This window comes from Hipposideros armiger, unplaced genomic scaffold, assembly GCF_001890085.2.
Source record: "Hipposideros armiger isolate ML-2016 unplaced genomic scaffold, ASM189008v1 scaffold_511, whole genome shotgun sequence".
Taxonomy (NCBI): domain Eukaryota; kingdom Metazoa; phylum Chordata; class Mammalia; order Chiroptera; family Hipposideridae; genus Hipposideros; species Hipposideros armiger.
Window position 1 is genome coordinate 1,001,694 of NW_017731861.1, and position 17,334 is coordinate 1,019,027.

Genomic DNA, 17,334 nt, shown 5'->3' on the forward strand with positions numbered 1-17,334 from the left:
AAAACTGGACCATGTGGACCATAGTACCACTCCCCGAGATTAGGGACATGAGGTAGGGAGAAGCCCCAGGAGAAGGTATATGCATGGTAAATGGGCTCACTTAAACACAAAGTGCAGCTGTGTTCTGCCAGAGGAAACCTGCTCTGTGGAATCCCAAACTTGAAAATGAAAGAGGGATGTTTTTTAACTTTATAAAATAATTCATCATAGCATTCTTTTTTTTTTAATGTGTTCTTCCCATACATTTAAAACATGTAGTTTGAAAAACAGAAGTTCTGTGAAACTTTCCTGAAGCATTGACATGGGGCGAGTTTCCTGGTCTCTTCAGGTGTCAGTTTCCCCTTCTGTCAAGTGAGGTGTTCCTTGCCCTGCTCTCCAGCTCTGACTTCCTGAGCCTGTGGTGTGAGTGTATGTCAGCAGCCATTGTGGAAATTCAGGTGCTAGCTAGGTCACTCCCTGGCTGGAGTAGGCAGTGCTGCCAACTCAAATTCTTCAGAGAAAAGGAGCTGGCACTTTCCTCTGGCTCTCGGACTGGGACTTGGCTGGGCCAGTTGACTCTTTGGCATAGAGGTATCCTCATCGCCAGCACTGCATTTTAGTTTTTCCTCTCCTTTTGTAGGAACACCCCATTTCTGGGCAGTCTTCTTGGTCATTGCATGGAGTGATTGTGTGCCTAAGTGGAGAGGTAGGACTGCGCCCTCTCCCCTTCCCCACCCTCCTCCTTTGTACTGCTTAATCAGAAAAGTGTCCTTTAGCTCTTTTTCCAAGCCACCAAGTTTGAATTGATCTTTGTTGCTAGTAAGAGGTGGGGAGGAGCTTTCTGGTTCCTACTAAAGTTACCTGACAGAGGAAGTGTGCATCTGATAATTATAACTCTGGTGTTTCCAAGGCCTGAGCGATTTAGTTAAGAGCAATAATCCTGATCTTATCAGGAAGGTTTTCTAGTCCAACAGTGTTGCTTATAACAGTATCTGTTTTACTTCCTGGGGCTCCCCTCTTCCCTTAGGATTCTCCTATAATCCTGCCCAATACCCCCTTGTGCATGTCTCATTACCTCCTGGAATCAGTTAAAACGGGGGTGAGGAGGGTCAAGATGTTTTTCTTTTCTTCCATCTGAGATCCGGAAATTGGACTTTAACATCACAACATCATCAACCCATCCAGCAGTGGAGCAGCCCCAAGTGTGGTTCAGGTTAATACCTACACAGCCACTGATCTAGCCAAAGAGAAGGTAGCTTATACATTGCTTATTAAAAAAATAACAATACTGACAACAGTGGTTAGCTCAAATACTTGAGTTATATTTTGTTTCAGAGTAATTAATTGGTATCCATGAGCTTGGGATCAGTTCCTTCAAAGTCCAGTGATTTCCCTAAAGATGGAATCACCTTTGAGGTTCAGGTCCTAGGAATTTGCCCAGATACTTGACCTTGGGGTTCAGAATCTGTTAGATTACAGAGAGTAGACAGTAACACATTACTGTTCTGTGCCTTCAGAGAACGCTCAAGAATCTCTATAAAAGTTGTCAGTGTGTGTGGTGTTCGAAGGCCAAGACAGTTTTCTTCAAGGTTTCAGAATACTGGGATCCATGTGGCAAGTTGGTTGCTTAGCCCCTGTACTTTAAACCTGAGGAAGGGGTTAGCTCTGGCCCTGGGGAGGAGTGAGGAATGGGAACTGAAATTGCTTTGGACATCTGAGCTTTGCTTTAATAAGATATTCCAGGTGGCCAAGGGTAATCCTAAAATAGCCTAGATACTTAATTGCTTTTAAAGTCAGGCACTCATGTCTCTGGGGAGGTACAGCTCTAAGGAATGCAGTGCTGGCTCCTAAGATCTTAGAGGCGTGGTCTGGTTGGCCTTTTTCCACCCCCTCAAATCTTAGTAAAAAAGAAAGGCTCAAGGCAGCCTTCTCGGGTCAGGAGACTCTGGTTAAATCTCTCCCTTTCTCCCCACTGGAAGGTTGGCAGTAAGCGTTTGGCTCCTGCTGCTGCCAGCTGCCATAACCTGGCCTTCCTCCAGGGCTCTGGGATTGGTCTTGTCACCTCCCCACACACACCCAGAGACGGTGGTCTGTTCTCATTAGTGCTCAAAGGCTTCCTTCCTGCTCAATCCCCTCTGCCCAGTGTCTCTCCATGCCCATCAGAACATACCTTTCCCATAAGATTCAGACCCACCTCTCTCTGTCATGCCTCAGACTGGGCTGCATCTTAAAACAGTGGTCTTTCCTTGGTTTGCTGCCCCCCCCCCCCAGACTTTCAGAATGGGCTGGCTCGCCTTCTCAAATCTTCAGTACTGTTTACAAAAGTAATATATTGACATAGTAAGTCATGACTGAGGGGCATTAAAGATAGTTTTTAAATGAAGAGCCACACTGCTGTGTTACATGAAAGACTCAATGTTGTGAAGATGTCAGTTCGCCCAAGTACAATTTCAGTGCGATCCAGATTTTCCTTGTTGGGGAGAGCAAGTAATGGGTCTTAACAAATGATTCAAAAGTAAATCTAGAAAAAAATAATTGTGTTTTAATTCTGTCTCTCCCTCCATTAAACTGTAAGTTCCATGAGGTCAGATACTCATATTTGCCTTGTCTTTTTCCCTTAGAACCTTTCACAGTATCTGGTATATCCCAGGTGATCAAATATTGGTACATGGGTGAATATAATGAAAAAATTGAAAAGTAAAAATTCCCCCATAATCCAACGCAGTTAGGTGTCTTCATACATTTGTAGGTGTACATATTTTTTGCCAACAAAAACGGGTCATCGAAATAATTGAAAATGCTGGTTTAATCATCTGTTTTGCTGTTGAGAAAACATCCACTGCCTCCTCACTGTTCACAGTTCAGAGTTTCAATTTCCTCCTGGTATTCAAGGCATTTCACAGCCTGTTTCCACCTTAGCTGCTCACACTTGATCCTCCCTGCCAAAACATAACCTTGTTTATCCTCCACTCTGTGCTCATTTCAACTGCAAATCTCCCCTCAACCCATTCTTCCAGCAGCTTCTCCCCCTCCCTCTGATCCCGCCCCCCTCGCACCTCCCGGGCACTTTGTTTTGGTATTTGTTGCCTTGCTCTGTTAAATGCAGTGTGTGCTCAGCTTGTGTTTCCAACTATGTAGGTATGTGGGAACGGCGTTTTTTTCCTCTCCTCAGCAGCTCACACAATGCTCTACCTGGATGTGTTCTCAGGAAAACAGTGCTGAATGAATTTGTCATAGGGTCTTCACTTCTCAGGACAGCAAAGCTCCCAGAGTTCCTCTTGTCCAGCCCTGTCTCATGGTGGATCCCACACATGACATTCCAGAGAGATGATCATCTGGGGGACAGGAAGCTGCCCACCCCCTGAGAAGGCCTACTCCACTATTGAGCAGTTCTGATGGTTAGAAAAGTCCTTCTCCTGTCAGCCTGACATCTTCCTGGTAACTTCTGCCCAGTGACTCTTAGTTCTGCCCTCTGGGGCTTTAGAGGAAAAGGTAATACAAAAACAAAAAAACGAGAACAAAAGAAACTTCTGCTTCCTCTTCCACAAAGCAACCTTTTAGATTTTCCAAGATAGTGCAATCCATTTCCTCTGCCTTTGCCATCTTCCAGGATGAGGTGTTGGGGAAGCATTATTTTAACGAGTAGCAGTCAACTTAGACTTTGATTCAGTGTATTTTGAAGGCCTTTTATGTGCTTGTCACAGCGCTAGGTGCCATATTCCTCTGGTCCCCTCAGAGGTGTAACCTGCTTGTCTTGTCCCTCTCTCTCCTTCCTAATCCCCTATCTCCTGGGGGAAGGTGGGGACCCATCCTACCCAGGATGTTCTGTTTTGGAGATAATGGTAAAGGTTAGTACCCCCTGATAAATCTCCTGAGCAAGTGTGAGTGAGGGCTGATTTTCTGATTGGCTACACTTCCCCGATGAAGCCAATGAGATGAATTAAGGAATAAAAGAATCCTGCATTGATAGGAGCCACCCAGGGCCATGACTTGGCATTGTAGATGCTCTGTGGACAGAGGATTTTATTCTTACTTCTTTCCCCCCTCTCCCTTCCTGGTGTCTCCACCCAGAACGCTGTCTACTGTTCTTCCCACCCACGAGGCAGCATGGTGCAACAAAGAGCCAGGCAGGTCTGGGTTTAAATGCTGAAGCGGCCACTAAGAAGCTCTTGAGAACCTGGGCAAGTTACTTGAGCTCTTTGAGCCATTGTTTTCCCATCTCTAGAATCACCACCTCCACAGTGTAGAATTAAGTAAGAAAATACTTGGTTAAGCGCCTGGCACAGTCCTTGCTACACAGAAAATGCACAAACACTAACTTCCTGCTTCCCCTGACACTACCATTTTTGAGGAATTTAAAGGCAAAATGCTCTGTGGCTTCCCTGGGGAAAATGAGCTGAATGTGGGTATAATAAATAGCCAAACTAGACTTGGTTGGGTATTTGGGAACAAACTGTCAGTTTCCTGTGAGTTCCTGGTGAGATCAAAGCTGTTAAGAGAGTTCTCAAGTAGGAGAGGCTGAGAAGGTGGTAAATGGCAGTAAGCGACCACTCTGGCTACTGTTGACTCCCACACGCATTCTGGGCGGCTGCACACTGCCTGCTGCCCACGGCCGTTAGACTGGCAGGCAGTGACCCTTCAACTGGAATGCCTTTCTCGGGGACCCCTCTTGATCCCTAAACTGTTGAGCTGGCTCTTTTGGCTGTGTTTTCTGCATACTCACCTCTCCTGCTCCCTGCTTTCCTCCACTCTAGGGTCTTAGTCAGCCACACTCAGCATCCAAGAAAAAATAATTTCTGGGCTGATAACTTTCCAACAGTCACATCCACACCCTGTTGACAGGCCAAGAAACCTGCCCACAAACTTGAATTGCATAAGTGAGCTGTGTTTTGCAGCAGTTGATCAGAGTTAAGAACCACGAAAATTACTGCTGAATCCTGTAATCCTCCCAATGAAAGGAGGAAGGGGAGAACAGAATTGTGGGGTTGGAGGCCCCGTGGGGGAGCCCAGCCCTGTCTTTCAGCAGATGTATCAGTGCTTTCCATGGGCTAGGGGTTGGGGAACCCCTGAGAGGATGCTTACAGACCGAAGACATAGACAGGGGCAGAAGTGACCCAGCCCTGGTGGGCAGAGGCTTCCAGGAGGAAACAGCATTCCAGGTGGACTGAGAAGGGCAAGCAGGGTTCAGGAATTACTCTTACTTCAGCCAGAAAATCCTGTGAAGCAGGTTCAAAGTTTAACTGCCCCCAAAACAAGAGAATAACGCAAAGAAAGTGGACATTTTCCCATCAGCCCCAACTGAATATTTTAAATTAAGAGACCTTCCTTGTCTTGGAACTGGACAGCAGAAAGCATCGACACTCCTGTGCATTTTTAATAGTAACTGTGTTATTCTTAAATAGTAATTAACCTTCCTATCTGTGGAATGGGTCAAACAGTGGGATTACTCAAAGAATTTAGTGTCCCATTTCTGTCTTGTTTTGGCAGGTCTCTCTGTCCTTTCTGGTCATTGAACTAGGGACTAGCTTCAGGCTAAAATCCCATCACTAAGCAGATTTTTAAGTTAAGTGGTTTGCACTTTGTGGGCTTAGTTAGTGCAAGGTCTGACCACCCCACTGCTTGGCTTGGCTCCAGTTCCATGGTGGTTTGGCAGAGCTGGAGAAAGTGTGGGGGCCATGCCGATCCCCAGCCCCCATCCTACAAGGCATCCTCCTTTGCTCCTGGAGCCAAGCTCCCAGCTCTCGCACTTGGGTGTGTATTTTCACACGTAGTCACACAGTAGTTGCACTGGTGTGCCTGTTTTTACACTCCTTTCCTGCTGTGGGAAACCCTGTCTGAAATTCTAGATTGTGGATTCTGTCCTCTGCACCTAACTGAGTGTTAAATAGTTTCTGAGTGAGTGTTCAGAGAGCTGCAAGTTACTGTAATTAGCAGAAAACTGTGTTTTCATCTCTTGGGGACTGACAGAGAAAGAATCCTCCAGTGAGCAGATCTCCAGCTCAAGAGGGTGGGAACTGAGCCACCACAGTAAACAGCTGACATAACAGAAGCTGCAGTGATCCCCCATTAAAGATCTTTCAGCCGATAGGGGCTCCTGGCATAATTGACTTTCCAGCAGGAATTAGTGGCTCAAATGAAATCACTGGGCATTAGGGCAGCCTACTGCATCCTTTGAAAGGGGGACTGTAACTGTCTGGTTTTGCTGACCTGACAGGCATAATTCATCTTGATTGTTCATTGTCCTAGTTGCCACCAGATGACACCCGATTTCTTGTTGACTGTAATTACAATGTGGGGTGAGTTTTAGCCTTTTTTTAAAAATAGTGTTCCACCCCCTTGGTTATTGGCCTCCCTGAGCTGAAGGAGCTGTAGGACGATTCCTGCAGCATCTGCCTGGGGAGATAATGAGTTCACAGTCAGATAGCATTTACTGAGCACTTCCTTCTACAAGTCTTTTACTAGATAAGCAGGGAAACATTTAGTGTAGCCTGTTTCATTTCAGCTGACAGAGTGTCCCTTCTCGGTTATGGTTACCTCCCTGTGTGCTAGATTGCTGCTGTCAGAACGTGGGTCTACATCTCAGAGCCCACTTCGAGTAAGTGAAGCAAAGGATGGCCTCCAAAGAAATGTAACTGATAAGACCTGCTGCTTTCAGGCAAGCTTTATTAAAGGGAGAAGAGGGAGAGAATGGAATTAGGCTTTCACTTTATTGGCATGGTTTCACAATGAGATCCCTGTGCAGTCCAAAGAATGTCCTCCCAGGGAACCTCTGCTGCTCATCCCCCGATGCCCCCCAACCTGTTAAACACCCAAGAGAGGAGGGGGGGAGGAAGGGAGAGAGAGGGGGGGGAAGGGAGGGAGAGAGAGAGAGAGAGAGAGAGAGGGAGGGAGAGAGAGAGAGAGGGAGGGAGGGAGGGAGGAAGGGAGAGGGAGAGAGAGAACCTGTGGTCCTGGGGGAGAAATGAGAGTGTGACGGGCTCAGTGCCTCCAATCCCATCCACTGGGTCCTCCAGTGACCAGTGGGACAGGGGTGGACAGCAGACTTTTTTATGACATTTTATACACTCCAGTAGCCGAGGGCCTTTTTTACTCTCCTGTATAGTGTAGGTGTTTGTATTTTTTTTTTGAAGAAGTGCTCATTTGGTTCAAATAGCCAGTTAATGCCTTTTAACAGTAATTGTAGTTCATCAAGCATTCATTGGGGCCTAGTAAGTGTTAGGCAGTGTGCTCTGTGCTAGAGGTACAAAGATGAATAAGACACCTTTGCTCTCAAGGAGCTATAGTACAGATAATTCCAAAATAATGTGTTAAATTCTAAGCTCAAAATGTACAGAGATGGCTTCCAGAGTACTTAGCGCAGCCAGGGTGACGAGGACGCTGCCCATGCAAGACGATGCCTGATTGGAGGAATACCGTATTTCCCCATGTATAAGACGCACCGTTTTCCGAAAATTTTGGGGTCTAAAAACTGGGTGCGTCTTATACAGCAGTTGTGTGAGCGGGGGTGGGGGGGGGAACAAACACGAAAAAAGCGGGAAATGCAAGTTTAAAAAAATAATAATAAAATCTACAACCACTGTATAAGACGCACCCAGTTTTTAGACCCCAAATTTTTTGTAAAAGGTACGTCTTATACATGGGGAAATATGTGTGACCCAGCTGAATAAAGGTAGGAAGTACATTTCAAGGCATATTTATATTTACCATTTCCTCCCTTCATTTGCATGGTGTTGGTTTAACCTAGTCAATCAAATTAGAATTAGGTTTCATTATTGCTCTAATGAAAATGAACTTCAACCTAGGGGCAGAGCCTCTGTACCTTCCCTCATATCACTGGGGAGTTCTGATCATTAGACCTGGGGCTTCTGGTGGTGAGTCTGGGCTGAGACCACACCTTCCAGGTCTGCGTCCTGCTCCCTTACCCCCCACTTAGAGTGTCATATGGAAAGCCAGGCTAGCTGTCTTCACAACATACCATATACAAACACGTACCATACGGGACCTGCAGACTACGATAGTACATCTCAGAGTGGTGGCTTCTGGAAGGTCAGCTGGGGACAGCAGGTTCTCAGGACCGGGCCTTTGTGTCCTTCTCTTTCAGGATTATCAGGTATAAGTAACGCCCACCCTCCTCCAAAACTGGAGATGATTCTTCCACCTGCCCCCCTCATTTTGGAACCATAAACAGAAAAGAACAAGCTCTCCCTATAAGCGGGGTGGAGATAGAGACCTGAGCAGTCTTTTGCAGTGTGAGCGGCAGCACAGTTGCTAAGGGCCTTCACCTTCTCTGAATGATTGCCTTGCTTTCTCGGATTTGCTTCCCACTCCCTCTGAACTCTGTGCTTTGTTCCCCTTTAGAATGGTGGTGTGGCCTGGAGTGATGATGCGGATGGAGGCCGGGGAAGAGAGATCTCTCGAGATTTTGCCAAGGTCTGTAATGCTTCCTTTGTGATAACGAATGGGCATTTCTACGGTGGGTCGTTTTGTCTGGTCCCCGAGGAACAGGAGTGGCCTATGAGGCACATCTGTAGTCACTGAGATGCTTGTATGTCTCCGGTGTGAGACTTCCTGCATAAGACAGAATTTTTCATTGTGTTTTTTTCCGGGGGGATCTGGATTGCAGCTATATGAACTGGACAGTGATCCGGAAAGGAAGGAGTTCCTGGATGACCTCTTCATCTTTATGCAGAAGAGGGGTGAGTGCACACTGATGAGTCCACTCATCATTTCAAGTCTGTGAATATTTATTGAGTGCCTACTGTGTGCAAGTCACACTTAGGCATAACTCTACCCCCACAGAGTGCCAGCGTCTTAGCCCAAGATGATAAGAGGCATTGACTGATTGGTTCCGAACTTCTTAGCTGAACCATTGATGACCAGACTGAAGAGGGCAGAGAATGAATGGAATGACCATCCAAATTTGGTCCTGCCTTATTTGTGTAACTCTTCTGATCAACTGGTCTCTGGAATCATTTCAAATTCAAATATACTTTTTTCTTAGCCACGTAGCTTCCCCTGGACATCACTTAAATTAGTATGTGGGGCTTCCTGTTGATGGGTCTAGCCTTACAGAGACTAAGAAAGGCCCATGAAAGAATACAGATCTCTCAGGATTTGGTGGGAGGGTCTGAAATGACCCATAAAAGGAAAGGCTAACTCTTTTTCTTACCCATTGCCTCTTTGGTGTTCGCATCCACTGGCTTGGTTGGGGGCATTCCTGCTGTATAACTGTACGGTACATGGGTATCTGCTTTATAATGCACCTTCTGCCTTCTGTCCCTCTCTCCCTCTCACTCCCCTTTACCCACCCCCAACCATCTCCACTTTGGACCATGGTGTGACTGGGTCTTGAGTCCAGTGAATCAACTTCCTGACTTTATAGCCCGTCATAGCAGCTGGGTCAGCTAGGTCAGCTCTCAGGAAACACAGCCAGAAATCCTGCCTCTCTAGGAGAAGGTCCTCAGCAACCTGTGTAGCTCCACCTTCATCACTGTCAGGCAAAGCCACAGGAGAGAGTGGCTCCCACCAGCCTCCTCTTCAGGACCCTGCTTACATCTGATCATGCATGCCTTGGTTTCTGTGTCAGTTCCTTCACGGAGAGCTGGCAGTGAGACACTCCTCTTATCCTAGGCTGACATATCCTATAATGGCAGCCCCAGCCGCTAAATATTCTGAGTGAGCTGCTCTCCCTCCCTCGCTCCCTCTCCCACTCCCCCACCACCCTCATCCCTCCATCTCTCCCCCTCCTTTCCCTTCCAAAGGGTATTGCTTTCCTAGTAGTATGCCTTTTACTCCCTCCTTGCTCACCAAGGCAATCGAAAGTTTTGAGGCTCAGTGTCCCCCCATCTCCAAGCATATGAAAGCAGTCTAAGCAGCCCTAATTAGTTTACTCTTTCACCTGTTATCTGGAGCTGCATGTGTCAGTGAAAAACAAGAATATAATCCCAGAAGATAATGTGACTAGCAGCAATGAAACACCCTCGTTGCCCTGAGAGAGAGAAATCCACTTAATACTTTGGTCTCCCCTTCCAATTACCTTTTAATTATTTACAAGCTCCACAGGCCCAGCTGGTGCAAGCCCAGGAGCTGATCTCTCAGAGGGGCTGCCATAGCAATATAGATTTTAATCAGCGGTACAGCTCCACTGCTTTATTTTCTACTTTATCGGTTTTCTCCCTTCCCAGAAGGATTTTTAAAGGAAAGTGGAAATTGTATCAGCCTAGCCAAGAGTGAAGATCCATGATTGTTTGTTCAGGGCTCTTGTTTGTTTGTGCAGGAGCTCTTGGAGTAGGAGCTCCTTGCAGACAGCCACAGTCATTTCTTTGCATCCCCAGTGCTAGCATAGGCCCAGACAGGGAGGTGCTCAGGCTGTGTTTGCTACATGAGCAGGGAGGCGGCGCTGCCCTCATCAGGCAGTAGTTGGAGGCCAGCAGTAGAGAGCAGTGTGTGCCCAGTCTCCTGCTGCTCCACAGCAGTTGGGGACATCCAGACTGCCATCTAGTTATTTCTGGGTGAACCCAAAGCAGGAGCAAGTGACTCTCTGACTGTGTCAACTTATGGTTATTCGGGCCCTGAGTAAGCCCTCTCCCTGTCTTCAGCACTTAGGTCAGGCATTTCACTATGTGCTGGCATCACCAGCAGAAGGGAGACACAGTTGAGTCAGTGTTGCTACTTGTTAGTTACTCTAATACAAGGTTTCTCAGCCTTAACATACTGACTTTGGGGACTGGATAATCCTCTGTTGTAGGGGCACCCCACACCCCCACTCTACCCTACCCCCCACCCCCGCCACAGCCGTGATAACCAAAAATGTCTCCAGATACTGTAAATGTCCCTAGGGGACAGAATTGCCCCTCTCCTGCTCCCCTGTAGAGAACCACTACTGTAGAAGGATGGGAAAGACGGTGAAGATCTAAAATTTCCTCTGCAGAAAAACTCTTTATGGAAACTATCCTACCCCCACTCAGGCAGCAGTACCTGAGGGCAGCGAGGCCTGTCTCAGACCATATTGTGAGCGCCCCCTCTGTGGCTGAGTGCCAAAGGTGAGGGTGCGGAGCCCCTGTCCTGGGCTGGAGTGCGGGGCAGGCCTCAGAGAGCAGCTGCAGCTCCAGTGTCAGGGTCACAGAAGTTGAGGATGCCACTCAGGTGGCGGCAGAAGCCAGAAGCAGGGGTGTGACTGGCCCGGGCACAGCTGAGAAAAGCCTTGCCTGTGTTCTGCATGAGTCAGCTGTCACCAGACTGTGAAGAGCCATGTGTGGCCAAGAAGCTGGCACCCTGTCTGTGGCCAGAGCGGAGCTATGGATGTTATAGCATGGGGAATGTCGCCAGAGCCGGGCCTTCAGGACACTTGCTGTGGCAAGCAGTGTGTAGTTGGGCTGGAGAGGGGAGACTGAGGCAGGGGGATAGAGTGGAGGTTATTCTCTTAAGTTCACAGTGATCTCCCTGGCAGATCTGAATTAGAGTGGGTGGTTCAAGAGGGTGGGAGCAGATTGTACTTTTAATCCTGGGAAGCTTGCTGTCTTTGCTTTTCACAGAATGGTGAGACCAAGGGCCCCTAGATATTTGTGACTTATTTGTCACTCCCAAATTGGAGTGTCTGAGGCTCTTAGGAGCCAGATCTTGTTAGCTAGGTCCAAGGAAGAGCCTCACAGACCTTGGCAGCAGCTCATCTGGCAGAGCTAACAGGAACGATGAGCAGTAGACTTCCCAGGAGCCGTGAAAGCAGCCTGAGTTTGAAAGGCTTGGGACACCCACCTGGACAACGGGTGGGGCCGGGCAGCTTTGACACAGCAGGCTACCCACAGAGGAAGTGGACAGGGCTCCCAGGAGGCAGCACACAGCAGGCTGCCCAGGTTACTGCAGCTGCAGGTGATAAAACGGCCATCCAGTGGGAGAAGGGCCAGGCTCTAGCTGCTGCTTTGTGCTGCCTCTTTTGCTTGTTAACACGTTTGGGTGAATTGACTGCAACAGATGGGCCTTTCAGCTCCCGGCACCTTGGTTTCTAGGCCAGATGGGGGTGACTTATACCCTGGTGACCCCTCCCCCACCAGCAGAGCAACCTGCCCTAGAAGGAGCCTGAGAAGAGGCCCCGCAGTGCCCAGTCAGGCTCACTGTCTCCCTCCTGACCCAGGAACGGCCCTGTGGAGAGGCAAGTAGCGAGGGGAGGAGCTCTCCACTGATAAGTGTAAAGCCAGGGATCCCACCCCACCCTTCTCCATGATCTTGAGCAAATCCTTCCCTTTCTGGGGGCCACGGGTGGTTTATCTCTAAAAGGAGATGGTTCAGTTAGAGGCAGTCTGGAAGTTTCTTCCAAGTTCTGTGTTCTGTGTGCAAGATTGAGAGACCAACAGGTAAGAGCCACACTCCGTGACCAAAAAAAGAAAAGCTTTTTTTTTAAGCAATTTTCTATCAAAATAGTTGTGTAAAACCAAACCAGGGACCCCAAGACCATGTGTAGTGAGTCTCCCCTTTCCTTGCTGAATAATGTGTTTCCACTTTTACTGACTAAAGCCAAATTGAATTAAACAAGTTGCCTTGGTTTGTGTTCCCCCAAATGTTTCTCTCAAATGATTGTTTAGATTCAGAACTCTGGCACTCCTTTTTGCTCACCTTTTCTGCATACACATGCGTATATATGTAAAGTACACGTTTTCTGTGCCAAAAATAAAGCCAAACAGTTTTTTAACTCACTGTGGGTTGTTTCTGAAATATCCCCTGGTTGGTAGGTTTTTCCAGGAGGAAATGGCCGGAGGGGGGGGGGGGCGGTTAGGGCGGCTAATTTGGAAGTCTGGTAAACTAAGGCTTACCAGACTTAGTCTGGTAAGGAAGAAAAACTTGTTCTCATGTCCCCTAGGCCAGTGAAACAGAAAGAAGTGTGGTCTCATCAAAGAGGAGGCAGAGGATGGTTTTGCTGTGGTTTTTATTATTATTATTATCCCATGCACACTACAGAACCCTTTCAACCCATTATCTGACCTGCTGCTCCCCACAGCTCCAGCTCTGTGGGGTAGAGAGAGCAGAGGTTGTCAGTTAACCATGAAGAATCAGCCCACAAGTTAAGGGACTTACCTGAGGCCACTGAGCAGATGTAGCACGCCGTTTCCTAACTCCCAGGCCAGTGCTCTTTCCCTCTCCTGCACTCTGCCTTTGTGAAACATGGCCCCTAGCACCAGCAGCTCCATCATTTCCCACTGGAGCAGAGGACAAGCCTTGTCTCTCCTTTAGCCTTCTAAGCCCCGCACAGTGCTGGCCTGTCTCCACAGGCCACTATCCGGTAGGGTCTGACAGCATCTAGCTGATTAACATGGGACAGAACTCTATGTGCAAGGCCTATTTCTCAGGGAAGTGCAGATGTGACAATTCATGGTGGCACAGAGATAGGACAGGATGGGATGGGGTTGGGGGCGCAGGAGCCAGAACCCCTAACGGGAGCATCTTGCACACACCCAGAGCGCCCACGAGCAGGGCTGTCCTCTCCAGCCCCTGCCCCAGATGGGCGCACCGGGCTGAGGACTCTCTTGGTCATGTGGAAGAGTTTTGCCAAGACCTTACCCAGAGAGCTGCCCTTCCTCCCCCACTAGCTCTGTTCAAGGCTGCAAACTGACCTTGGTTTTCCCAAATGGATTGTTGGATCTGTTTTATATATATAAAGAACTTACTGTGGGAAAAGGGCTTGGTCTGCCTCCAAGTGCAAGTTGAGTGTTTTTCCTTCTGTTGTGTGCTTATCTATCCATCTCAGGCAAGGAAATGTTCATGACATATATTGCTTTGCCTTTTGGTGGAGGCAGTTTCTGTATATATTCTTTGCATCTTGCAGTAAACGTCTGTGCTGTGGACACTCTTCGTGATAGACTAAAATATATTGCCTTGGTCAGATGAAATAGGCTTTGTGGATTCATTTTCTAACCTTATCCCCAAATGAAAGTCTAAAATGCAAATCTTTGTCTCAGGATTAGCCCTTTGTCTGAAGCCTGATCTTTTTCTCACCCCAGGTGATCCCACTACTGTTGATAATACTGTTTTTCTTTTTTCCACATTTAGTAGTTATTTAATACCCTATAACCAGTTATTCGTGATAGTGGGAAGGGATCCTGGTTTTTGAAAGGCATGGTTAATTTAAATAGCCCCCTTTTATAATTAAATCCAGCTTCCTCCCCTTCAAAATTTTTTTTGGTACTTGGTAAAATTGGGTTGATAGTTTTGCCTCCTTTGTCCAAGGTGAGCTAATATTCAGTAAATCGTCCAAGAATTGGTATAACAGGGAAGTTTGAAGAGAGGGTTTGTTCCACTTACACTGTGGGAAAATCTACTGGGTCTTGAGAGGCCAGTGGCATGGATTGTCAGTGGAAGCTCAGGCAGCTATGCACTGCCCAGGCCAGAGGCCCTGGAGTTATGCCTCTCCCCTGCCAGCCTTTTCTACTCCCTCACATGGAGACACCAGCCAGGTCTGTTGATCAGCAGCAGACAAAGCAGAGAAGACCTGACAGTCCACCTCCTTCTAACTCCTTGGCCAATTTCTCTGAACAGTTTTTAAGGGAGGAAACAGCACAGCCATAACCATAATTTTGTTATCATCCATAGTATATATAGCATTGCACATACTGTTGAACTTCACCCAAAGCAGTTCATCTGAGCTAGAGTATCAAAAAGGTTGATGAGTTTAAAATTAGCCTCTTGGGTTGTAGTACCTCCAGAACCTTCAGTGTATTGCTGGTGGGAATATAAATGGGCATAACTACTCTGGAAATTTGTTTGGTAGTATCTACTAAAGCTAAACATACGCCATCCCTGTTACCCAGCAATTCCGCTCCTAAGGGTAGGCCCAATAGAAATGAGTGCTTATGTTCACTGAAAGACGCATACAGGAATACTCATAGCAGTACCATTCATTTAAGCCAAACACTGGAGAGTAGTAGACTGGATAAATAAGTGGTGGCATCGTCATGTGATGGAATCCCTCACAGCAATAAAAAAGAATGAACTGATGTACACAACTGGGATGACTGTCACAGATCTGTTGAGCAAAAGAAGCCAGACACAAAAGAATATATACTATGTGATTCTGTTTGTTTAAAGCTCTAGAAAATCAGCTGTGGTGATACATGTCAAGATGTGATTACCTCCAGGGAGGACTGGGGTTGGGGGTGGATATTGATTGGGGGGAATGAGGGAGTTTTCTGGGGTGCTGGGAATGTTCTGTATTTTCATCTGAGGAATGGTTACAGGGGTAGACACAGAAGTAAAAATCCAGTGAGCTGTATACTTGAGATTAGTGCACTGTACTGTGTGTCAGTCTGATCCACTCAGTGGGAAAATCGGAGGTCCCTGTCAGTCCACTTGTAGGATATCTGCACATCCTTGCCGCTGCCCTAGCTTGGAAACAGTCGACTTCACACTGCACTGCACACTGCTGCTCAGTTTCCTGGAGGCAGCAGTGTCTTTCTCCATAAACAAGTCGGGGAAATCACCAGTCATTTCTCTGCTTGTTCCTGGGGAGCAGGACTGGAGCAGGAAAGAATGAATATGCAGAGGGTGGGCAGGAAGCTGCCTGCCTGTCCGCTTAACATGGGTCTTAACTCTTCCAGGCTCCCTGGTCAGCCGCCCCTGCTCTCTTGACAAGCTATGCAAATGATTAATGATCTTTTTCAAAGCCAGGAAAAAGCATCGAGGGTCCCTGGCAGGGCCACACCCTGGGTCCTGGGCCCTCACCCCTGACCAGTAGGCAGGAAGGCAGCCATGTGACTCTGTCTGGGGTCCCTGCCCCCCACCCCTTACTTCTGGTCTTCTGTGGAAAGTACCCATTCTCTCCGTGGGGAGGAAGTGGCCCTCCCTCCGACACTCCTGCCATCTCCATCTTTGTCTCCAGTGCTACAGGAGGTCATCTCCCTCCGCCCTCACCCCTAAGCCCAGCTCTGTTTCCTCAGCCTGAGTGGTAGGCAGGAGAGCAGAGTGCCAGGGAACAGCTTTTGTTTGGCTCCATTTGCCCTGAAAGCTCATGATGACAGCTTTGGCCTGCCAGTGCCAGTGCCCAGTAGCATTCCCACCACCAAGGGTTAAAGCCCAGGAGCCCCGCAGCTCACTGGGTCCAGGCCCTCATAAAAGCCTTTTCCTCACAGCCCCTGGGCTGCCTCGGGCTCCCTGCCTGAAATCTGATAAGGGGCCTCTTTGTTGGGACTGTCAGTCTCCTTTATTGAGGAGGGAACTGGAGACCAGCGGCATTTCTTGGGGGTACCGATAAGGCCCTGGATTCCTGTCAGAGGGAGCATGATTAATTACCCTCAATCCTGGCTCCTGCTTTGATAGCAGTGACTGACAGTCCACAGGCTTCCCTGGTAGGTGCTCACACCCCCTCAGGGAGGCTAGATGAGGCGCGATGCCCCCTCCTGCAAGGCCAGCACTAGTGATCGCAGGCGCGCTCTTCAGTGGCTGGCAGCCTCCTTCCTGGTCCCAGGCAGGTTGCTCTTGCATTCTGTGTGGGCAGAGGCCTGTCCCCTCTCAGGTGACAAGCCTCCTTAGAGGAAGATGTAATCCAGCCCAGAGAGCAGGCCAGAGACACCCCTTCCCCACAAGGCTGGGGAAAGAACTGGTGCTTGTGGCCTTAAACTTCAAGCCGGGCCCTGCAGAGAGGATCCCACACCCTCCATCTCAGGGTCACTTGGCAGCATTATTCTATAATTCAGGCAAGCTTTTAAAACCAGGTCACACCCTCCCTTTGGTAATAATCATGACTATCAATTTTTGTTTTTTAAGTTTTTATTCATAAACTCATAGGACTTTAGAACTGAAAGTCATCTATCTAAAATCCTCATTTCACAGATTGGGAAACCGGCATGAATATGTCAGTCTCCCACACCAGTATGATGTATTGTCCTCTTTCATTCAGGCTTCTTCCCCCTCTCTCATCGTAGTTGAGTCTCCTTGGGACAGGAGGTGGCTACCAGGTCCCTTAGGCACAGAGCAGACTGCAGAGACAGACCAGCTCCAAGGTCCTGCTTCTCTCCTGGTTGTCAGAGCATGAAGCCAGGGCAGGATTTGTGTCTGGATAATGTGAGAAAAGCAGGCCGTCACCCAGAACTAGCACCCAGAATAGCCTCTGCTTTGTTTCTGACCGCTCTAGGGGCTGCCTGCACTGGGAGCTACTTTTAGCTGCTTTGCAGAGGGCCAGCCATGATGAACACACGCGTCCTCTTATCCACTGATCTCTGGAGGCACACGGGGACCCGTGTGAGGGGATGCAAGAGCAGGACTGCAGGGGCCACTGCCAGGGCTCCAGTACACGCCTAGCCAGTGGTTTCTTTGCGGAGGTGCTGGGATGAGGTTGCTTTTTGGTTAGATTTACAGCCTTGACTTCAAACA

General features: G+C 48.1%; 1 protein-coding gene across 5 annotated transcripts in view; it reads left to right on the forward strand.

Annotated features, from left to right (window-relative positions):
* The window catches only part of ARID3B (AT-rich interaction domain 3B), a 47,635-nt gene that overhangs the window by 18,776 nt on the left and 11,525 nt on the right, over positions 1-17,334 (forward strand). For all 5 annotated transcript variants that reach the window (XM_019667972.1, XM_019667973.1, XM_019667975.1 and 2 more), the window contains exons 3-4: positions 8,338-8,409; positions 8,603-8,675. In XM_019667972.1, the coding sequence (XP_019523517.1) occupies positions 8,338-8,409; positions 8,603-8,675 (145 nt within the window). The remainder of the gene's footprint in view (positions 1-8,337; positions 8,410-8,602; positions 8,676-17,334) is intronic.